The sequence below is a fragment of the Natrix helvetica genome (assembly GCF_964273705.1).
Source record: "Natrix helvetica genome assembly, chromosome: 1".
Classification (NCBI taxonomy): domain Eukaryota; kingdom Metazoa; phylum Chordata; class Lepidosauria; order Squamata; family Natricidae; genus Natrix; species Natrix helvetica.
The window spans coordinates 210,937,750-210,961,828 of NC_138548.1; the positions used below are offsets into that span (position 1 = coordinate 210,937,750).

General features: G+C 44.5%; 1 protein-coding gene across 5 annotated transcripts in view; it reads left to right on the top strand.

Moving 5' to 3' along the window:
* Positions 1–24,079, top strand: part of ARHGEF25 (Rho guanine nucleotide exchange factor 25) — a 117,653-nt gene that overhangs the window by 13,675 nt on the left and 79,899 nt on the right. The window contains exons 1-2 of one of the 5 annotated variants that reach the window (XM_081939631.1): positions 8,552–8,590; positions 21,662–21,806. In XM_081939631.1, coding sequence (XP_081795757.1) covers positions 21,698–21,806 — 109 coding nt within the window. In that variant the 5' untranslated portion in view covers positions 8,552–8,590; positions 21,662–21,697. Of the gene's footprint in view, positions 1–8,551; positions 8,591–8,616; positions 8,699–10,364; positions 10,593–21,661; positions 21,807–24,079 lie in introns of those variants that run through there. The other 4 variants (XM_081939628.1, XM_081939629.1, XM_081939627.1 and 1 more) reach the window with 4 other exon arrangements.

Genomic DNA, 24,079 nt, shown 5'->3' on the forward strand with positions numbered 1-24,079 from the left:
GAAACTAACCAAGGAGAGAAGCAACCTAGAACTAAGAAGAAAATTCCAATTAATCAGTGGAACGACTTGCCTCCAGAGGTTGTGGAGGCTCCAACACAGGAGGTTTTCAAGAGGAGACTGGACAACCATTTGTCTGAAATGGTATGGAGTTTCTTACTTGAACAGGGGGTAGGACTAGAAGACCTCCAAGGTCCCTTCCAACTCTGTTATACTGTTAGATAGGAAGGGAATCGGTATTTTAAGCTAAATGGTTGCTTAAACCTGTTTCATTAAGATGGCAGGTGAATCAAGGGGATATGGCCGGAAAATACATTGTTGGGCCATGTTTGTCCTCTTGATTAGTTGTAAGTGGACCCTACTTGGCTTGGCAGTGGAGAACTGCTCCTGTTTTGAAAGAGCTATAGTTCAGCCTTAGTGCAATTTGTGTTCACCTACAAAAGTGCCCTAATACTAACATCAAGAGGGCTGCAAAATCTACTTGAAGTGCTACTTGACTAGATAGAGCTCTGTAGGCCTTTGTATGAAGCACCATCCGATGCTCTTTGTTCCTCCTGCGCTACTCACTGAAACTTGCATTATAAGGAACCACATACTTATTCATCTAGGCTACATTTTCCACTTTTAACTGGCAGAGGTTCTTCAAGCTCTCCAGAAAATCAGCCCCCCCCCCCGCTTCCATTCTTTGCCATAAAGTAACTCAAAAGGCCGCTTTCTCTGAACGAGGCCACGATCTGTCTTTGCCTTAAGCTTCAACTGCCCAGCTCTACAGACTGTAACATTACAGATCCCGTTTCCCCGTTCCTTCTAGTCCTCCACTCGGTCCAAAAGGCAGTTTTCGTTGCCTCATCCCACAAATGCAAACTTTTAAGAACGACTAAGCTTCCTCGGCCCGGTTTGCGGTGTGAATGTGAGGCGCCCTGAACTCAGCAAATGTAGCAGCCCGGTCCCGTTTGTAGACGCTTCTTAAAACTTCGGCGGTGGAGCTGGCCTGGATCACTTCCCGGCCGCAGCGATCGTATTTCTCTTTCCAGACTGTCCCTCCTCCATCCCTCTCTCCTTGCAAGCGGGATCGCCGTTATTGCGGCGCCTGGTGCCTTGGATCAAGTTGCCCGCGGATGGGGTGGGGCAACGCGTGAGTTGATGACTATAGCAGTGAGAGGCGAACAACCAAGGGACGGCGATGGCCTCCCCTTTTCTCCACAGTTGACAGAATAATGTTGGGGCGGCGGCGGCGAGGAGAGAAAATAATAAATATCTTCCTAGAAGTCTCCTAGAAGCCCAATCGCAACGACAGCTGCAAAGATGAGGCTCGCGCCAAATCCCGGCCTGACCTAACTCGCGCTATGATTGGACAACACGCGGGCGACTTTTTCCAAGCTCGGGAACATTTTGTAAGAGAAGCGGGGTGAAGGCGAAAGCGGGCGACCAGGCTTTAATTTCAGCCGAGAGTCGTTTTCTTCTTCCTTCCTTCTTGGAATGTATTTCGAAACCTAGTCCCAAATCCAACATTTCAAGTGCTGGAATAGAAATGCATACATACATACACACATACACACACACACATACATACTTGTATGTATGTATGTATGTATGTATGTATGTATGTAAGTATGTATGTACGTATGTATTTCTATGCCCGTCGCCAACCATCTCGAGCACATATGGAAGCGAAGTGGGGCGAACGAACAAAGCCCATAGATTTTGTCTGCTTTGAGATTTGGCCAGGATTGGATTCAAGTGGAGAGGGCAACATTTTTCCTCTTTCTGTCTCTCGTTGGAGCGTGTCTTGAACTGCCCTCTTCCCCCCACAGCCGAGCTGTGCAGTATGAACATTTTTTAAAAAAATGGGGATACAGAGTGCACTTTTTGTCACTCTTTCCAAATCTCATGCAATTAAACTGGTTCCCACGGGAGAGTGTTTTGCATTGTAGGGATACCAACAACGCCTTTAAAGGGGAGAAGAAAATGCTGCACAGCTGCAGTTTGTGAAGTGTGTATTGGAGAGACTTTTGCCTCTTCTGTTGGGCCAGCAAGTAAAAATTGTGGCATTACTACATAATGTTCTCTCTTCTGTTGTGTTTGGGGCAATTCATTACCAATTTTAGCTTTGTTCTTTCAGCTGAAATTCAGGATAATACAACGGTTTCGGTAAACCTGCATTGAAAAAGCATTTTGAAATTGAGAGGCAAGTGCAATGATAAAGGTGTTGGACAGGTCATCAAAAGATCTTGGTTTTAGTGCTGCCTGAACTAAAAATGCTCTCTGGGTGACTTCAGGCCAATCCTTGTCTTATCCCAACCTATTGAATAGATGTGGTGGTGAAAAATGAACAGGGAGCACTACAAAAAGCCTCCTGAGCTCCTGAACAAAGGCAGACTATAAACCTCACAAGTAAATATAATAATGATAATGACCCTTTTTAAAAGTGTGCTAAACTATTTATTTATGCATTTATATGGTTGCTGAAACTCATATAAAAGGATAAAAATATAATGTAAAATATGTCAATAAAATGGCAAAGTTGAAAACCTACAGACTAGCTTGATCCCAAAGACCAAATAAAGGCCTGCAGAACTGGAAACAACTGTATTTCTAGGGAAAATCATTCTAAAACATGTGGGGGGCCACCACAAAGAAGCTCCTATTAGGCAGATATTTTTGAAAGCAGGTGGTTCCACAAATAACCTGTCCTTATGTCACATAGGGTTTGAATTGGGATCTGGAACCCTATTGAGAGCCAGTGATACTTGTGAGCAAAATAAGGGATAGCTATAATTATTCATACAGGGACGTGGTGGCTCGGTGACTAAGACGCTGAGCTTGTTGATCAGAAAGTTCAGCAATTTGGCAGTTCGAATCCCTAGCGCCGTGTAATGGAGTGAGCTCACGTTACTTGTCCCAGCTTCTGCCAACCTAGCAGTTTGAAAGCATGTAAAAAGCGCAAGTAGAAAAATAGGAACCACCTTTGGTGGGAAGGTAACAGCGTTCCGTGCGCCTTCGGCGTTTAGTCATGCCGGCCACATGACCACTGAGACATCTTCAGACAACGCTTGCTCTTCAGGTTTGAAACAGAGATTACCACCACCCCCTAGAGTCAGGAACGACCAGCACATATGTGCGAGGGGAACCTTTACTTTTATAATTATCCATGTCACCTTGTTCTGTACCAGCTGAAACTTCTGAATGGTCTTCAGGATAGTTCCATATAGACCATGTTGCAATAATCCAATCAGGAGATAGGTATGGGTAGGGCTCCCCAATCGAATAGGTACAACTAGCACATAAGATGAAACTTTGGGAAGTTTCCCTGAGCCACAGCTAACCATAACCACTTCAAGCAGGAGCTATGAGTCTTGGAGAACTCCCAAACTGTGCACAGAAACCAAGCAAGGCAGTGCAACCTCACCCAATTTCAAGGTTGAAATAACTCCAGTTCTGGAAACTTTGTTCTGAAGTCTGTTCTTCCCCATCCAGATCCCCAGAGCTTCCAGACACTAGAATAAAGGTAAAGAATGTGTTTATGACACTAATCATAGGAAATTTATTTGTTTATTTATCACATTTTTGAACCACAGAAAGGAACTCTGAGTGATGCACAATAAAATGTTAAAATAAAATAAAAACCAGCATATCAGAATTATTTTTTTTAAAAAAATGGAATTTAAAAGGAGGCAAGAATGATGGATTCCTGTTAAAAAATAGGTAAAAACATGATGAGAAGGCTATTAATAATTTTCAGTATAGAAGATTTGGAGATTCAGAAATAGATAATCCTGCCATTGCACTTAAGGGAAAAGGTAACATTAGGTTAATTAATTAAACATGTAATGCCTGTTATGCAGTGCAATATACAGAATTAAAAATGCAATTAATATGAAAATATTAAAATCTAACAACAAAGCATAAGGACTAGCATTGCACAATCATGGATTCTTATCTGCCAGGGTGGATAACAACTTTTTTTTTTCCAGGAAACATCTAAATTTAGCTAAGTGTTGGTAACATCTTTTCTTTCTCTTCCTTGTAAGCTCAAAACTATGTCCCCTCCCTAACTTGCAGAAGATTCCAGATTTAGTTTCCAGCATTTGTGCTGAACTCCTGGTCCTGGGAGATTCCTAAACCTACTGATAATTGTGGCTTTAACTTGCTGGCCAAAGCATTCAGTGTAAAAATCTAATTTAGTATTGCATCCATCTGGGGGTATATACACACAGGCTTTGAGGGTTTTTTTAACACACAGGCTTTGAGGTTTTTTAAATGTATTGAAGATTTGATGTGATTTGTAGCTGTATATTGTTCCAGGATGTATTGGGTTAACAGTAGCTGAGTTTCTGTGTTTAGTTTTTTTTTATTTGAAACTACTTCTGAAGCCTCAAGCAGCTAAAAAAAAAAAATCAAGGTCCCCACAGAGTTGTATATTTTGTGTGAGTTTAGTGGAGCAAAAGGATAATCCTCAAGCCAGAACAGACTCTTCTTCAGTTTAGTTGATTGTGTGGCTGGATGGATTCACAATATTGTAGGGGTTTGGTGGAGCCCTTCCGTTTTTGTGAATGGGCGTTGATTGATGTCTGGATTGTTGGTTTTCTTCAAAGAGGTGAGTAGTTCCATAATATAGGTTGTTGTTTTATCCTGGCAAACTCTTGATGTTGAAGTTCTGGTAGAGAGCACATTGATGATTAACTTTTGCTTGTTGTGAAATATGCTGAATATATGGTTTATAAGTTTCTTGGTGAGCAGGGTTTAGAATATTATATGCATCCCAGCCCACTCAGCAAATTTCTCTGATGCGTATCACATATATACATTTGCCTGGCTCTTGCAGAGAGACAGAAATCTTGTCTCACCAATCCCTACCTGAAATCTGATACTGGATAGAGAAGCACTCTGTTCCTTCTGCAAGGCAACCTCCTCACTGGTTTTTTTTAATGTACCTACAGCTGGAACGCTGCCATTACTTGAGTTTCTGTCAGTGTCTCAGCTCTGGAAAATTTCAAACGATTCCTTCCTTTGGAAGCAGGATCCTTGTAGATGTTCACACAGGCTGCCATTGTAAAAGGCGCTCTGGCATACTGAGCAAAACGATTAATGCAGATTAATGCAGGCCCATGCAAAATTTGGAGGGCCATAGCACTTACGGGTTATTTTGTTTTCCTTCACTGGTTCCATTAAACTTGGAGGTGGTCCTACTTAACAGAGTGAATGAAAGGCAAAAGTGTCTTTATACAATTTTAAAGCTGTTTTAAAGTAGGAAAAGCAATATACATCTAAACAGAGGGATCATTTACTACAGAATATGAAATTCTCACTGTACTTCTATCCCGGAGGATGGTAATGGATTTCCAAAAATGAGAGGTTATGGGGGTGGAGGGGTCTTTGTTTACTCCATCATGAAAGAGGAAGTTGTGCCATAAGTTCAGAAGTATTTTCGCCTTCATACTTTCATATGGGGTTAGTCTTGAAACTGGAAGCAGTTCTAGATCTACCACACAGAGTGGTAGGCTCAAGTTAAGCCAGAAATAGTAAGCAAAAAAGAGCCAGTTCTGTCTTTCAGTCTCATGCTTGGCCTCAAAGAGGCCCCTTCTGCTGAACGCACAGAGTCTCTTCCCTGTCTTTTGGCACGTAAAACCCCATCTTTCTGTCCCATCTTTTTTTTATTTTCAGTTCCCAGTGCCTCAGCATGTAGAGGCCAAGTCCTCATCCAGACACTGAAAAATCACCCCATCAGGATCTGGACCAGTTCTGCCAATCTGCAACTCTGGACCACAACCTTGCCAGGGAGAGTGGGAATTAGGGTTCAAGGCACTGGGAGGATAGCCATTTGGAGCAGGCTCTTCAAGTCTGTAGACCTTCCAGCTGTTTCTTTCCCCCACATCCTCCATAAAATACTGAGTCTCTGACTCAAAAGTGTCTCCGCTCTAATTAGGCTTGTCTTACCTCACTCCCTTGCCTTGTACTGGATATGTCTAAAATATGGTTCTGGTTCACTGAGTTCAGTTACCCTGCTAATTTTGTTACACTATGTGCTGGATATTTATTTATATAAATAAATATCTACAAAAAACCCAATGGCTCCCTAGGACACACAATCTACCGGAAAAAAACACACACCAGCCGCTACTTAAACGCACAATCCCATCACCACCCTGCACAGATCAACTCTGTAGCCAAGACCCTCATCTCCAGAACCAAACGCCTAGCCGACAAAGACCACCTGAAAACTGAATTACACACTCTCACAAACGTATTAATCTCCAACAGATTCCAAAGAAAAACAATTACCAACCTAATCCAAAGGGAGACTCCCCCCAAAAGCCGAGACACAGAACAGGACAATGGCATCGCCCTCCTCCCTTACATCAAAGGCACCACAGATAAAATTAGCAAAATTCTCCACAAACACAATATCAAGACAGCCTTCAACACTGACCAAAAAATAACCAACATCTTAAGAAACCCCAAAGACAAAATCCAGCTAAAAAACCAAGGAGTCTACCAAACACCATGCAAAATCTGCCCTGCAACATACATAGGACAAACGAACAGGAGAATAAATGAACGCATCGCAGAACACAAGAACGCAATAAGAAAAAAAGAAAAAAACTTCCTCCCTTTTCCAGCACCTTAAAGCTACAGGACATGAAATTAATTTTGAAGGAACCAGGTTAATCTCCAAAACTGAACACTTCAACAAGAGAATAATTATGGAAGCTATCGAAATAGAGAAACATGAATAAACATGAACATGAATAAACGTGATGATACCTCCTGCCTACCAGACATCTGGAAATCAGCCCTAATCAACAAACGAGCCCCACCCATCACCCAGGCTGTTACAACACAAAACAACAGTGGACACATAGCCAGCACCAATCAGCACCAATCTACCAATCATGATACAACCACACAATCAATCATTCCACTTACTGAAACAAAGCTAGCACTCCACACACCCCCACCAAGATTTATAGAAAGGCGGCAGCTCCAACCACGCCCAAAACCCAGCCTGAAGATGGCGAGTGAGACCTCGCCGAAACGTTGCCAAGACAATCTCAATCTTACATGGGAAAAAGACCCCAATACAACAAGACCAGCATACCTACCAAAAGGGCCTTTCCTCACTAATGTTCTCTCTTGGTGCTTGAAATGGCAGAAAATTATACCAGTGTGAAATTGGCTATCCCCATTGCCAATCCTTGATCTCCGTTTATCACTTCTCTTCCAGTTGCTGGCAAACACTAGGCTTTCCCTAAAGTAATGGGGAAACAGAGGCTAAGGAATTTCATAGGCCTTAAAGCTGCCCTTGAATGGATAGAAAATACTACTTCACTTATGGGCTTGGTCAGGGCCATTCAGTGGAGGGTCAGGATGGCCAAAATACCATGTGATTGAAACTACTCCGCTTCTTGGAACAAGTGACATGTCACACTTAAAAGAGATGGAGAGGGGGATTGGGTTGCTGTGGCCAACATCTTCCTTTTTTGTTGGAAACAAGATGAAGGCAACGCCATGGGGCATGTCAGAGAAAAACTTGTCTTTGTGGCTCAGCCCCTATACCCTTATTTTATGTATTTTCCCTGAGTTTGATTTAGTGGTTGAAAGAAAACTCCACCAAAATCAGTGGAATTAAGGTTGCTTATGCCTTGTGCCTTGCTTTTTGGGTAACTAATTAGAAACCAAACAGCTTTTCTCTTGACTAATCGGATCACCAAAGAGGTATATAGCCATGCAAAAGTGGGGATCCAGAATTTAGCATAGAGAGCAAATCCAAACCAGGGGGTTAGCAGTCTCAGGTCAATGTGAATCAATCCTGCAGAAGAATTAATCCAGGAGGTTACTGTTTGTCAGCATAATTATTTTTAAAATAATTATATTTTTTTTCAGGGTCCAGCAGTAAAAACTTGGAGGGCTAGAGATGGGGCTGCAATAGTCATGCTACAAGACAGAGGAGGAGACTTTGTGCATTTAGCACAAGTGTTAACTTTGGGGGCCAGAAGCTCTCAATGGGGGGCGGGGGGGAGAAGCTGTGCAGAAGCCTTGCATGACGTGAAGGCTGGGGAAGGAGGCTGTGGTTGCGTGGCGGAGAGGCAAGAGCTCTGGTCTCCCCACCCCTTTTTCCTTCCCTCATGGCTTCAGTTCAAGGCTTTGGCTCAAAAAGTGTTTTTTTGTGTGTGTTTCTCTCTCTCTAGAAAGTGGGAATGAAAAACTGCAGGAAATGAACATGAGGGTGGGAGTGACCCTGTTCCCGTATTTACAAGACTATATATAGAGGGCAGAAGAGGAAACTAGCTGGAGATCACTGTACTGTAATTTTAAGAAACTGATGGGAGAAACAAGGAGTTTTGGGGGGTTACATATTCTTTTAAATCAACTGCTTCCAATTAAATGCCTTCTAGATGTGTTAGATCAGTGTTTCTCAACCTTGGTGACTTTAAGTCCTGTGGACTTCAACTCCTAGAATGCTGGTTGGGGGATTCTGGGAGTTAAAATCCACAGAACTTAAAGTCGCCAAGGTTGAGAAACACTGTGTTAGATGAACTCCTGTAATTCCTAGAATTTCCTCCTGGAAATATGACCAACCCAGCCTTGGAAGGTACTTGGTGAGATTTCTTGATAATTTGTATAAATGAGATTTCCCATTGAGGCAGAAACAAACATGCATTCAACAAGCATTCAAATAAATGCAAACAGACCACAAGAGGTAAGCCACTACCATGAGGAAAATGCCACTGCTGATAGTAGTAGGTGGTAATGTATGTGATGTCTCATGATAACTGAGATAGTGACTTGGTAATGGTTATAACTATTGATTTTTATAGTTGAAATGTGGGCATACTTTCTTAGAAATAAACCTTGTTGGCATCTGAAAATTTATTTACAAGGCATGCAGTTGATAGATTCAAAGAAGTGAGTTGATCCAGTTCACCTTATCTTAGCTTTTTCTATTCAGATAACGCACAATGGAAATAAACATTCATGGGATAAAACAGCAATGTGAGGGCGGGAACTGATCTTCGCCATTCCTCCAACTTCGTTCCACATAGGTGGGCTTTCTGTGCCCTGAATTTGGGAGGTCATTCCGAAAGTTTCCCATTGGCCTGTTCTAGAAGCATTTGCTGGTTACTAGGTAGCTATCAAGTAGATCCCAACAACAAGTTGTGTTTGTGAAAAATAGGAGTCAGCAGAGTGCTGCCTCTGGCTACCAACTTGCCTGGCAACACCTCTTTTGGCTCCTGCCAGACTTCCTACCTTGCCTAATTTTTTTTTGAAACATAAAAAGAGTAAAAACTAAGGGGAAGTATTCCTGTTATTAAGCAAAATACCAGTATCATTTTTATTCATAAGACTCTCTCAGGATTCCATGTAAACCCTACAATGTATTCTTAGAAAATAAAAATGTTATATGGCCGCAACCTATCTTGAAAGTCTCTATACTTTCAAGGTAGGGTGTGTGTGAGAGTGGGAGATAAAATTAAGTTGGAGTTGTAAAGAGCTTAGCCGGGGAATGAGTGTACTTCATGAGTTTACTTTCTGGCAAACGGGCATGATGATTGGCAGTGTCTACTGTGGCAGCCATTTTGTGAACTGGCAATCCCCACCACAAAAGCCATTTTGTCAGTGAAAATTCCACATCAACCCAAGTAGGATGTCTCCCCTTGGTAGAGAGCAGCCAGTTTTGATTAGGAAATGGCTAGGTTTTCTTTGCTTTGGAAAGAATTAAAAGAACATCTGAGTTGTATACTTCTTGTGAATGGGAAGTCATGGAAGAACTCAAGGAACATTTCATTCAGGTCAACTGAGGCAGACTTTGTAGTGGCCTCTAGTGGCTTACTATCATCAACACATTATCCTTTCTGCTCAACGGCAGGACTGTTCAGCTGCAGGACTAACTATTCGGCTCACAGAATGAATAATGTAGATGTTTATCTCTGTGTCATATTATCATAATTAAATGCTTGATTTTCCACTAGTTCTTTCATTTACTCCTGCACTGTCATAGTCTGTTTAAACTAGCTTCAGATTGAATGCTTTTGAATCCTGCTATTTGTCAGGGGTAGCCGATTTGTCTCTGCTGATGTCCCCTTCAAATCATGCTATCTGCCATTTTCCTATTATATAGAATTCAATTTCCAGGCATGACGACATGCTCAACTTTGTCTGCAGTGTCCCCTTTGTCCCTAATCCACGGCTATATCTGAATGCCTGTAAATGGAGATGATGTTTAAGAGATAAAGGGTGTAGGATCCAGACACACAGGGGTGTGGCTAAAGAGGCAGCTGCTTGTAGCAGGGAAGTTATGGTAGCTGGAGCTGGCTGACTTGGAAATGGTTTTTACTTGACTATTCCAGCATCCAACACAGACACGGACATAGACACGCACACGCACACACACACACACACACACAGAGGCAGGGTGCCCAGTCTCCTCCCAGTCCTCCAGATGCCTCCAGCTTTGAAGCCGAGTGTGGTGGGAGAAGGTGAGCAGGATCCGTGGCATCATGAAGGCTCCACAGCAGACAGGGGGACGCACTGACCAGATGCTAGGAGCCATGGGGGATATCCTAACATCGCTGGCCCTACCCAGACAACCCTGGGTAAGATTTGAAGGAATTAGGCAGCGGGAGGAGGAAAGCTTTTGCAAGAAAAGAGACAGTCTCTTGCATGTAAAATTTAAGCACAGTGGGGATAATTGGGGGTGACTGTTGGTTTATGAGGAGCACTTTTGGGTCAGTTTTGTATTGCCTGTTTGGAGAGAATGCTTTGTCCAAGGAAGTGGATTTATTTTCGCTGAGGAGGGGGGGGGGGAGGATGTATCTGAGGTATTGATTGTAGTACTGAGATGGAGGATTGATAATTCCCCAATAAAGAAGGTAAGTGTGTTCTGAACTCTTGCCATCTAGAGTGGTCCCGGGGAGGTCAAGATGAACTCAGTATCTCTGTCTGTAAGATTCTAGCCTTCTGAAGGACTTTGAACTGCCAATCAGTACATTTCCATGTTATTGTCTGACCGCTCTGGGTATTTGACAGAGTGCTAGCCATTATAGCCAGAGTTTTCAGTTTTGTTAAACTAATGTGGGAGGTCTCTACTGACCCCTTGATCAGAAGAAGTAAATCATGCCAGATTAGGGTCATCCTTATCCTTCAGACTCATCCAGCTCTGAAGGTCGAAAGGTAAGATGAATAAGATTCTCTTCTCTCCAATTGCGCAATTTTCTTCATTAAGTCTAAGCTGAGGTTTTTAAACTTGTTTTTGTTGGGGGGTGGGGCAGTTTTCGCATCATCCCCAAACTCAGCTTCAAAGTTATTTTTATTGTTCCGAAAACTGGGATGTGGCGATGGACCCAGGAGGAATTTCTCTTCCAATCTTTTCATCAGGGTGAGTCTGTGCTTCTCCCCACCCACAAGGCTGATATCCCTAGCTTGTGGGGGTTGCTGAGCAGTGCTAAAGGGCGGGGCGGGCACAGCTCTAATGGAAAAGTAAAGATTGGGGTTTTATCGTCTTTGGAATGCTCCTGTCTTAGCAGAACTACAATAAATGTGCTGCCTTGGACAAGGCTGGTAAGACAGCATTATATAGTATCTCTCGGGTTATTTGGTGGAAAGGTTTATTTTAAGGGTTTTTTAAAAAAAATTATAGAGTTGTTTGCAGTGTTGCCGAAGCTATGCAGCCACAGTTGTTCAAAAACTGCATGACGATATTGTGGCATTCCTGTTTCTTAGGGGATAGGGGTTTTCCCCCCCCAACTTTTCCCCACCATAATTGGTAAACAAAAACAAGCATCTTGATTTCTAAATGCTTGTAATTTAAGCAAAATGTCTGCTCAGTTTAGAAAGGGCTGTCCCTTTCTGAAAGGCATCAGTAACATTAACACACAGCCAAAAAGACAGGCAACTCTCTACAGGTTTGGTCAGTTGAAAGCCAAGGATAATTGGGCCAATTGGTCTTTCAGTTCCGTGGTGTTTTAGCGCTGCCCTCTCCCAACCTCGAAAGAAGATTTCCCCCTCTCATTCATAACCTTTGCCCAGCCCAGAAAATTAGGGAGTGGGAAGAGGAGGGGCAGGAGCTCTGTTTATCATCAATGAGTGACCTGCAATAGTTGCCAAATCAGATGTTTGTGAATCTTGTCAATTGTATTCTCAGCATGTTAATAAAATACCACACTTCAAGGATCTTCCTAAGATAACTTTGCCCTTTGAAAGTTTATAAACATTGCGATCTCACAGAAATTCATACTAATGTGTTTTCCCGGGTGTAAGATCAGGAAAAGTAGAAAGGTCAAGTTTTATTGTTGTTTAAACTCCCCCCTCCCCTTAGCAAGGAACAAAATGACATGACTTCCTCTCTGAATGGATTTCCATGGAATAAATTTATGCTAGTAAGCCTGTAGCATTTTGTTGGCCAAAAAAGGAAAAAAGAGCTAGATTTTTGTTACATGGTCACCTGGCAGGATTTTTTTTTTTACTTTGCTGCAAGTAACTATGTCTATAGCTGTTTGCAAGCCTGATGTAAGCAGGTTGGTGTTTGCTTCTTAGTTTATGTACTGTAATCTCCCCAGATTGGTCCATTTTGGTTGTATGACCTACATGTCATATTGAGCAGTGTGTGTGTGGTTCTCTAATGGCTTGACAGTTTTTGCACCAACTTGTTTGAGAGGGGTCCTTGATGCTCTCTGAACTTCTTTGTTTTCTTGCAGACATTTCGTTACCCAAACTAGGTAACACCATCACAGTTCCTGCCGGTTCAGACCGGTTCGGCCAAACCATTAGTGGTTTGGCGGTCTGGGTCAATGGAACCGGTAGTGACCCAGGCCTGCCACACCCGTGAACCGGTTCTCCGGGCAGCGCCTTAGGCGTCTCCATATTCTTTTTTGCTTCTGCGCATGTGCAGAACAATTTTAATTGCACTACACACACACATTCAGCGCACAATGCGCCCACGAGCAAACCAGCAGTTTGCCAGAATCCCCCCTGCATCATCAGTGCTGCCGGGGACCGGGGTGAAAATGACCAAGCTCAGAGATCACCAAGAATCCCTCATTTCAACTCTGAGCTTCAAATATTTTCCTCTTATCAAGATTTGTTTATGCATGGCAACCCAAGAGCGACTAGTTGCTGAATAGTTGGTTCTACAGCGGGGCATCATTCTTACAGTGCCCAACTTCTGTGTTTAATCATTTTAGATCTGGGCTTGGGTCCCATGTTATAAGAAGAAGGATGACTGTACAAAGAAGGCTGGAGCTTTGCTAATTTTAGGAGGTGTGGAGGGAACCAAGCAGATGCAGCTTGATGTATTGCTGCTGCAATATCTACTTCTAAGAGTGTTGAAGAAGAGTAACACAGTGGAAAAACTCACAAAATTGGAACATAATTTGTCAGGTCAGGCTAGCTGACATATAGTACTACTGTTGGAAGAAATGTCCTTCTGGGTTCGGCTCCAAGTGGGGAAAAAGACACTGGAGACATGGAGGCTGCTTGGAAAGATGGTTTTAATGGTGGACAGGACCACATGGGTTGAGTCCTGAACAGAAAAGGTGATCACATGCTTCAATGTTGGGGGAAGAAGAAGAGAAGGCAAAGGAAGAGAGGAGAAGAGGAGGAGTGAAGAAGGGCTTGCAGGGCTTTTTATAATCTGTTCGGCCCCACCTATCTGTTTCCTGTTCCTGTGTAAGAAATGTATTCTGATTGGTTGTGAGACTCCCATGGGCCCGTACAAGGGCAACCCTCTAGGCTGAGTTTTGAATCCAGGTTTGGTTGAGTTCTCAGATGCCATGTGGTCAGTTGAGTAAAAGGCAATATTATCCTGCCTTAATCCCATCACTCTGGAGTTGAAGAGGAGAACTCTTTATTATGTAAAGTGGACTAGCTTGGCATTCTTAATGGCCCATTGACAAAGTGGGGATGGGCCGGAAGCTGCAGGAATTTACTTTGTGTTTAAAATGTGTTTCTCCCTTTTTCACATCCAGGAAAATATAATATTCTGCCTTTTCAATATTCCTAGGATATTTCATTTTTCTGGGAGAGGGCTGGGTGATAACTTCCTACACTACTTTTATATCAGATGATGCAGCCATTATCTCAACTTCACTTGTGGACTTATCTAATTGCAGTATCATGGCAGCTCTGTACTTACTAGCATCTGGTCATCCCAATTTCAATGAAGAAAGAGTATTGGAAGTTGAGAAATAAGCTGTGGTTATTTTATAAAGTCTTAGCAGTAGATTCAGATGAAGTGTTTATTCTTTCTATGCAACTCCTGAATCCAATGCCATGTGACATGGTGGCCCCTGGCTTCAACCTTTAAAGTTATTAATGATAATAGTTAAATAGGACCTATTTATATGGAGCAGCATGTCAACCACTGCTTATATCTTTTTGTGTCTGTAGAGCAAAACAGAAACATTTATGTTCTGTTTACAGAATTCCCGGTGGTCTCTGTCAGATCAATTAATAAAACAGAATTTTAAGTTTAAGTAGTAGTAAGATGGGAAGAACACTCCCAGGAATCATAGTTTGCTCTTTTCTTACTTGTTTGATTTTCTGCCAGAATTAGCATGTACATTGGGTTGTCTTTGTTTCTGCTCTTTTTAAATCTACTTGTAAAAATTACTGGGGTTTTTTTCTATGTCCCCAATATCCTCATTGTCTTCCTGCCTACTCAGTTCTTTGCTCTATCTCCACTCCATCACCTCTAGGAAGAACATTATATAGCAAAAAGATTTCAGATCAGTGTTTACAAATTAGTCTACCATGCCAAGTCCATTTAATTCTGTATTTTGTTTCCTACAGAATTTCCTAGTGATCAGACAGTTGCCTCTAGAAAGTGCAAAAGCTTGGGCTTGAAGAGGTCATCTTTCCACTTCAGTATTTTTTCTAAAGAGATACACTTCTTCAGAACAAAGAGATTCCATTTTGTTGTGGATTCAATAGTCTCTCCTTTGAAGTATCCAAATCAGTGGGAAAGAAGATCCTCTTCCCCTTTATGTGAAAATTCTGTCGGGCTGTTTTTATATTAGTCATAGAAATTGGGTCACCCATGTTTGTGGCCAGCCACTGTGTAATCCAGAACAACTCTCAGCACCACCTTTGTAGGTTTTGTGACCTAGTTGAATGATCAATCTCTGTACTATAGGAGACCAGTTTAAATGAAGGGAGAGAGGAAATAGGTGCATTCTCCTTTATTTCCCTCCCTGCCTTCCCCCACCTCAAAAAGCCCTGTAAAGAGGCAGCCAATAACATTGGAAATACAGTAACTTGGTTTCCTTCATTGGGGAGCAAAGGGAGAGACCCTTCATGGCTTCCCCTTCTCTTGCATAAGATAATAGTGGAGATCTGAAGTTTGGAAGCAGATACTGGGAAACAGGGAAGTATCCTTGTTCTTTTTGTCCCTTAGTAATCCTCTTCTGAACTGTGAGAGAGGACGAACACTTCCAACTTTCACATTGAGACCCTAGCCCTGCCGGCTATTACCTATTAACTTTGTTTTATCAGCACCTTACCCTACTGGGACTTTTAGTATTCAACAATTTACTCGAGGTTAGACCTGCTCCACCTGCGAGAAGCCCCTCTCTCGCAGGTATGGCCCCTGGCTCTTTCAAGGGGCAGCCTTGATGACGGGTTTGTGAACCCCGAGAGGTGGAAGAAAAGGAAGCTGAGGGGCTTTTTATCAAAATGTGTTATTGTGTTTTTAGGGGGTTCTAGGAAGGGGAGGGGGGATAACCAGGCCAGGAGGGAAGCCAGCGCCAGACGAACAGGTGAGTCTACGAAGGAAGTGAGCGGGGTGAGGGGGGAGAGGGAACAAGTTATTCCAGCAGAGGGTTGTTTTATTACAACGGTCACGGGGAGGGGGGGATGCGAGGACAAGAAAAGATCGCAAGGTCGGTTGGGAGACCGCGGCTGCTGGCTACGCCCGGTCGTTTGTACCAACCCCCGCAGCCTAGGTGGTCGGGAACTACAGAGCCAGGGCCTGAGGCTGATGCTCTGCAATGCAAGGTCCGTGACCAACAAGGCCCCCCTCATTAACGAGTTGATCTCGGAGGGGGAGCTGGACCTTGCAGGGATAACGGAGACCTGGTTGGGTCACGAGGGTGGTTTACCCCTCGTGGAAATGTGCCCACCGGGTTTCCGTGCATTCCATCAGCCTCGGGCCCTGGGTAAGGGTGGTGGGGTGGCGGTAGTTATACGGGATTGTCTAGAGCCGAGGGACTTCACTGTTCCTCAGATACCCGGGTGTGAGTCGCTGGGTATGAAATGGGGCCCAGGGAGGCAGTGGGGTCTGCTGATTGTATACTTGGCTCCTCGCTATACGTCAGCGGCCCTGCCCGAGCTCCTCGAGCTGGTCTCGGAGACGGCGGTTGAGATACCCAAACTTCTGGTTATGGGGGATTTCAACCTGCCGTCGACGGAAGCAGCGTCCGAGGTGGCTCGGGAGTTCATGGCTTCCATGACAGCCATGGGCCTGACCCAACTAATTCAGGGCCCCACACACGAAGGCGGCCACACACTGGACCTTGTCTTTGTATCTGAGCAGTGGACGAGTGATCTGGGAATAGGGGATTTAGAGATTACGCCCCTGTCATGGTCAGATCACTCATGTCTCCGGCTGGACTTCCCTGGCGCTACCCTCCACCGCGAGGAGGCGGAGCCAGTTTGCTCAAGCTGGTACCGCCCCAAGCACTTGATGGAACCGGATAGGTTCCAGACGGAGCTTGGGCCTTTACCTGTAGCCCTGACCCGCGCTCGGTCGGAGGACCTAGTCGACGCCTGGAATAGGGCGACGGCGGGGGCCTTGGACCGGGTTGCGCCTATGCGACCTCTCCTACGGCAGCGACCCACCCGGGCTCCCTGGTACACCGAGGAGCTTAGGGTGATGAAGCGCCATAGGAGACGTCTAGAGAGCAGGTGGAGGTCCTCACGCTCCGAATCTGACCGAACACAGGTAAGAGCCTATTTACGGACCTACCTTGTGGCATTGAGAACGGCCAAACGTAGACATTGTGCCGCTCTCATTGCGTCTGCGGATAACCGCCCGGCCGCCCTGTTTAGGGTGACCCGCTCTCTCCTGTCGCAGGAGACGCTGGAGGCACCCTTGCAGGGAAGAGCAGAGGAGTTTGGGGAATATCTGCAGGACAAAGTCGCTCAGATCCGGAGCGGATGGCCCCCCCCCAGTGGACCGGACGAGCCGTCATCAGTGAGTCTTGTGAGCCCACTCTGGGAGGAGTTTGACTCTGTTGCCCCCGAGGATTTAGATGGGTTGCGTGGACGGCTGCGACCCACCACATGTTCAATGGACCCGTGCCCCTCCTGGTTGGTACTGGCATCCTGGGAGGTGACGCGAGGCTGGCTTCTGGGCCTGGTGAACGCCTCATTGAGCAAGGGTTCCTTACCGACTGCCTTGAAAGAGGCAGTGGTGAGGCCCCTGATCAAGAGGCCTTCACTTGACCCAACGGAGCTAGCTAATTACCGTCCAGTCTCCAACCTCCCCTTTTTAGCGAACCACGTTGTTGAGAATGTGGTGGCGCAGCAATTTCCACGTCACCTCGACGAATCCGTATATCTAGACCCACGCCAATCCGGCTTCTGACCCGGGCACAGCACCGAGACAGCCTTGGTCGCGTTGGTGGATGATCTCTGGAGGGCCAGAGATAGAGGTTGCTCCTCTATCCTGGTCCTATTAGACCTCTCAGCGGCTTTTGATACCATCGACCATGGTATCCTACTGCGCCGGCTGGAGGGGATGGGAGTCGGAGGCACCGTTTTACGGTGGTTCGGCTCCTACCTCTCCGGCCGGATGCAATATGTGTTGACTGGGGGGCAGAGGTCGACCCTGAGGCCACTCTCTTGTGGGGTGCCGCAGGGGTCAGTCCTCTCGCCCCTTTTGTTCAACGCATATGTGAAGCCGCTGGGTGAGATCATCCGTGGTTTTGGGGTTGAGTACCATCTGTACGCTGATGATACTCAGTTGTACATCTCAACCCCAAGCCACCCCAACGAGGCTGTCGAAGTGATGTCCCGGTGTTTGGAAGCCGTCGGGGTCTGGATGGGGGACAACAGACTCAAACTCAACCCCTCCAAGACTGAGTGGTTGTGGCTACCGGCACCTCGGTTCAGCCAGCTGATTCCATCACTGGCCATAGGGGGCGAACAATTGCCCCCTGTGGAACAGGCGCGCAATTTGGGCGTCCTCCTAGATGCCCGGCTGTCAATGGATGATCATGTGGCAGCCGTGGCAAGGGGGGCGTTCCACCAGGTTCGCCTGGTGCGCCAATTGCATCCCCTTCTGGACCGTGATGCCCTACGCACAGTCACTCATGCACTGGTGACGTCTCGCCTGGACTACTGTAACGCTCTCTACATGGGGCTTCCCTTGGGACGCGCCCGAAGACTGCAGCTAGTCCAGAACGCAGCCGCGCGGGTAGTCATGGGGAGTACTAGGTACTCCCACGTAACACCTCTCCTGCGCGAGCTGCACTGGCTGCCTGTGGTCTTTCGGGTGCGTTTCAAGGTTCTGATCACCATCTTTAAAGCGCTCCATGGCATAGGGCCTAGTTACCTGCGGGATCGCATCCTCCCACATACATCCCTGCGGCCAATTCGCTCTCACAGGGAGGGCCTTCTCCTGGTGCCGTCCACGAGGCAATGCCAACGGGCGACACCGAGGAGTAGGGCCTTCTCTGTGATGGGCCCAACCCTCTGGAATGACCCCCTCCCCGACATTAGAACCACTACTGACCTCCGCTCCTTCCGACAGAAACTGAAGACACACCTGTTCTGACTGGCTGGTCTGGCATAATTTATAACATCTACCTCCTGGCATACACATTCTTACTGGTTTTTAGAGGGATAGTGTTTTAAATTTAACCTGATATGACATTGGGATTTTAAACTTTTGTATTGATTTATTTATTTAGCTGTACAGTTTGGCATATTTTATCCTCCTCTCATACATGTATTTATGTAGTTATTACTATGTTTTAATTTGTTGTATTTTGATACGGACTGTACACCGCCCCGAGTCCCTCTGGGGAGAGGGGGCGGTATATAAACGCTAATAAATAAATAAATAAATAAATAAATAAATAAATAAATAAATAAATAAATAAATAAATAAATAACTAATTTAATTAATTTATTAAATTTCTAGACCGCCCCCTCTCCCCAGAGGGACTCGGGGTGGTGTACAGGCATAAATTTAAAACATACAAACAATCATACACATAAGTAAAAATCAGATTAAACAGCCCCTGTACAATTTATAAAAATTAAAAAACAGACCTTAAAACCAATCTTAAAAAATTTAGAAATAGGACTGAGGTGGGATAGGTGGAATTAGTTTTAAGTTTCTGACGGAAGGAGCGGAGATCCGTAGTCATTCTAATGTCGGGGGGGAGGTCATTCCAGAGGGTCGGGCCCATCACAGAGAAGGCCCTTCCCCTAGGCGTCGTCCGCTGGCACAGCCTAGTGGACGGCACCCGGAGGAGCCCCTCTCTGTGTGAGCGAATCGGCCGGAGGGATGTATGGGGCAGGATACGATCCCGCAAATAACTAGGTCCTGTGCCATGGAGCGCCTTAAAAATGATGGTCAACACCTTGAAGCGCGCCCGAAAAGCCACAGGTAGCCAGTGTAGGCCGCGCAGGAGAGGTGTTACGTGGGAGTAGCTAGAGACTCCCGAGACTGCCCGCGCGGCCGCATTCTGAACCAGCTGTAGCCTTCGGGTGCATCTCAAGGGGAGCCCCATGTAGAGAGCGTTACAGTAGTCTAGCTGGGATGTCACAAGTGCATGAGTGACTGTGCGAAGGGCGCTCTGGTCCAATAGGGGACGCAATTGGCGCACCAAGCGAACCTGGTGGAACGCCCCCCTGGCCACGGCTGTCACATGGTCATCCATGGACAACCGGGTATCCAGAAGGACGCCCAAATTGCGTACCCGATCCATGGGGGCCAGACGTTTGCCCCCAATGGCCAGTGATGGAGTAAGCTGGTTGAACCGGGGCGCTGGTAGCCACAGCCACTCAGTTTTGGACGGGTTGAGCTTGAGTCTGTTACTTCCCATCCAGATCCGTACGGCTTCCAGACACCGGGACATCACTTCGATAGCATCGTTGGGGTGGTTTGGGGTAGAAATGTACAGCTGGGTATCATCCGCGTACACTTTAACTTTTAACTTTTATTTAATTTATAAACCGCGCCCTCTCCCCGAAGGGACTCGGGGCGGTGTACAGTCATATTACAGATGGTAGTCTACCCCAAACCCACGAATGATCTCGGCCAGCGGCTTCATATATGTATTGAACAGGAGAGGCGAGAGGACCGACCCCTGTGGCACCCCACAAGAGAGCGGCCTCGAGGTCAACCTCTGCCCCCCTGCCAATACAAATTGCACTCGGCCAGAGAGGTTGGAGGAGAACCACCGCAAAACGGTGCCCCTCACCCCCAATCCCTCCAGTCGATGCAATAGTATACCATGGTCGATGGTATCAAAAGCCGCCGAGAGATCTAATAGGACCAGGATGGAGGAGCAACCCCCATCTCTGGCCCTCCAGAGATCATCCACCAACGCGACCAATGCCGTCTCCGTGCTGTGGCCGGGCCGGAAACCAGACTGGCACGGGTCCAGATAATCATTTTCCTCCAAGTGGCGTGGAAACTGTTGTGCCACCACACTCTCTACAACCTTCGCCAGAAAGCAAAGGTTGGAGACGGGACGGTAGTTGGCTAACAGAGCTGGGTCCAGGGAAGGCTTCTTGAGGAGGGGCCTCACCACCGACTCTTTCAGGGCGGCCGGCAGAAACCCCTCACTCAAGGAAGCGTTGACTAACTCCTGGAGCCAGCCTCGTGTGACCTCCCAGGATGCCAGTACAAGCCAGGAGGGACACGGGTCCAATAAACATGTGGTGGCTCGCAGTCGCCTATGCAACCTGTCCATATCTTCGGAAGTAATAGAGTCAAACTCCTCCCAGAATGTGTAAAATGTGTAAAATAATTGGATTTCCACAGTAGGAAACCAATGATACGGATGGGGTGTGGTGAGAAGAGAGAGAGGTGATGGTGAGGCATGAAGTTCTGACTTGGAAACTTAACGCATCCCTTGGAGTCAGAAATGTCTGTCTCTGATGCAGACATTAGAATGGAAATTCTCCTACACTTGGAGACTTGGAGATTCTCCTCAAGACTTGGAAATTCTTGTTTCTTTATCTCTCATTCTTTTAAAAGTAAGTTTCTGTTTTCTAGGTAGGCATTTGAGATGAATTGACACAGTTTTGAAGTTTGCCACAACAGATAGAAAAGAAGTGAGGTTTCATTCTGCGTTTTAGCTGTGACGTTGAAATATCTCTTGCCTTCTGTGACTGCATATGAACTCTTCATGCCAGAATACATACATATACAGATATTCAATAAATACATTCTCAGCTTTTTTTTTATTTGAGGAAAACAACTACTTCAATAAGAAAAATTGTATGAAAACTGCAATATGTTTGTAAGATGTAGTTCCGGCATCCTTGATGCTCACAGAAATGATCTGCAAACTATACTAATTGCATGTGTCAAAAATATATCTGTTATTGTACCAGCTTGTGATCTATTTCTGATACTGAGGCTCCTCATACCAAACAGGCTGTTTGAATCCTAACCTAAAACCTGAACATATTTTCTGCTTCATTACAGCTGTCAGACCTGTATTCACAAGATCAGGGAGCTGAGATGCAACCCCAGGCTAGCAACAAAAACAACAGGGGGCAGCCTGATATGGGATCCCAGCAAGAAGCAGTAGAATCCTCAGAGATCCCTGTAGTCCAGGTCACGGAAGAAGGTGAGCTGCCTGATTTATTTTATTGTTAGGTTGCCTCTCCAGATCTAGTGCAATAAGGAAAGCAGCTTTACCATTGTTTTTAATCTTGTTATGCTCCAACATACCTGAATAATTGATTGATTGATTGATTGAATATACTTTCTCTACTGCCATATTTCCCAAGCATGTAAGTTCCCTGAGTACATTATTCATATGCTGTGTAACTCCGAAACCCTAACAATTAAGTAGCATACAATGTTGGAAACTAAAGAAATAACTAAGACTTCTCACTGAACTTGAGTACTTGGACAATGATTGAAATGCCTTAATAAATCTTGTCTTTTCTGACAGGCAGTGTTTCTATGAAATCTTTCTGTACCACTAGCTTTTAATCTTTTGTGTGTATTCAAATTTTGACTTATACACCATTCAAATGGTTTACTTATGAGAGGCATCATCATGCTGATCTTACCACCATGAAGTCTTCCTTTCATATGTTTCATTGGTATTGCACAATCTTAATTTGGGTTTGCAGCTCACCATGAGGTAGTCTGCTTTAAGAATATTTTTGAATAAGCCATAATTGGTTGGATTAATACATCATGCTAAGTCAAAACCCAGAAGTACACTGCAATGGCTAAACCAGCATGAAAAATAATGTTGAAGTTTGTTATATGAATCCTCTTGATTTTGATTTTTTAAAAAAACAATAAACCATGTTGGAGCAGACATGGATCAATGTGATATTTGAATCCAGTCTATCACAAAGCTTAAACCAATCAACGACTGAATAAAGTATGATCCCAACCTTAGCCATTCTGTACATTTTTCCCCCTAGTTATGGTCTATTATTTCTTTGTATTTAAAAAGATCTACTCTTTGTGCTACAGGAAACAGTATGATAAAACCAAATTAAATAACTAGCATGGTCACTGAGCAATAAACCTTCTGCTTTATTGGTTCTAGAAAACAGGTTGGGAAAGATTCTTGTGTTGGATTGCTTGGTCTATTTTAGATATCTGCTCAGATCTAGCTATATTAATGACATACTGTACTTCAGAGGCCATCCCAAGAGAGGGAAGATAGCAAGACTGAAGACAAGGATGGGTCTGTCAACAGCTGGAGCCTGCCAGCTGCTAGTATTGTAGTGATCAGCAAATCTCTTGTGATATGAATTATTTTAAATTAACATATGTGAAAAGAAGATACCCTAGTATCCATGGTTCCATGTTGCTATTCCTGCTCTGTTTTAACAGAGAATCAATTCTTTATGTGACTTGCAAATGGGGTTTTTTTGCATTCTTTAAAAAATGTCATATTTGTCTGACAAATTTTCTAGAAATCTGTCTGTTATATGAGTACAAAGCAACGAAGAAAATCTGATCTGGGTGATTGTCATTTTGGGAAATAAAACTGTCACATAACTAATCAGTGACAGGAAATCTGAAGTGCAAATCCTGGAATCAGAGAGATGCATGTATTGAATGCCTAATTTCCCAATTTTTCAAATGTAGTTCCTTACCCCAAGGCATTTTCTTTAGGATGATTTTTGAATGCAAGCTTTTGCCAGTATCCCATTCTAGATTCAATTCCTAACAACTTTAGGTTAGGCTGAGGAAAGCCCATGCCTGAAATACTGTAACAGATCTGTTGACTGTTACTATGGAATTGCCTTCTCCTGTGTAATATTTGCTAAATATGTTAACTGCAACTCCCATAATCCTCAACAACTGCTTGGGAATTAAGGGATTGTGAACTAACAACTGGTGAGATCAGATAGGAGGCAGTGCTCAGTTTGGTTTAACTCATCAAAAGGGGGCCAGAGTCACACTTGGCATAATTGCTCCCAAATAGGTAAAAATCAAGATTAAGAACAAGGGTGAATCAGGTAAGAGAACCCTTTATTTGATTTAATATAAATGAATATTTAATTAAAATGAATGGAATACAGTTAACATTACTATGAGTTGTATATTGAATACAAGATTAAAACTGAATGGCAAAAGGTATGAGGAATTTCCCCAAGCTTTTGGGCCCACATGCAATCTAAAGTACACCTCTGATCTTAAAATATAAGTTTTCTCAAACCTTGATTTGGAGAGACATCTATCTCTGTTTATCTATTATCCGTCCATTTGTACATTTTTTTTCCTGAAAGTGTATAGGCACACAGAACAAAGTTGAAAAAGAGAGACATCAAGCCCTTGCTTCTGTGTTTATATTTGACCAAAGAAGGACCAAGGGAAGACATGGAAAGGAGATGACAACCAAATGACATATGCTTCTGGATTAGG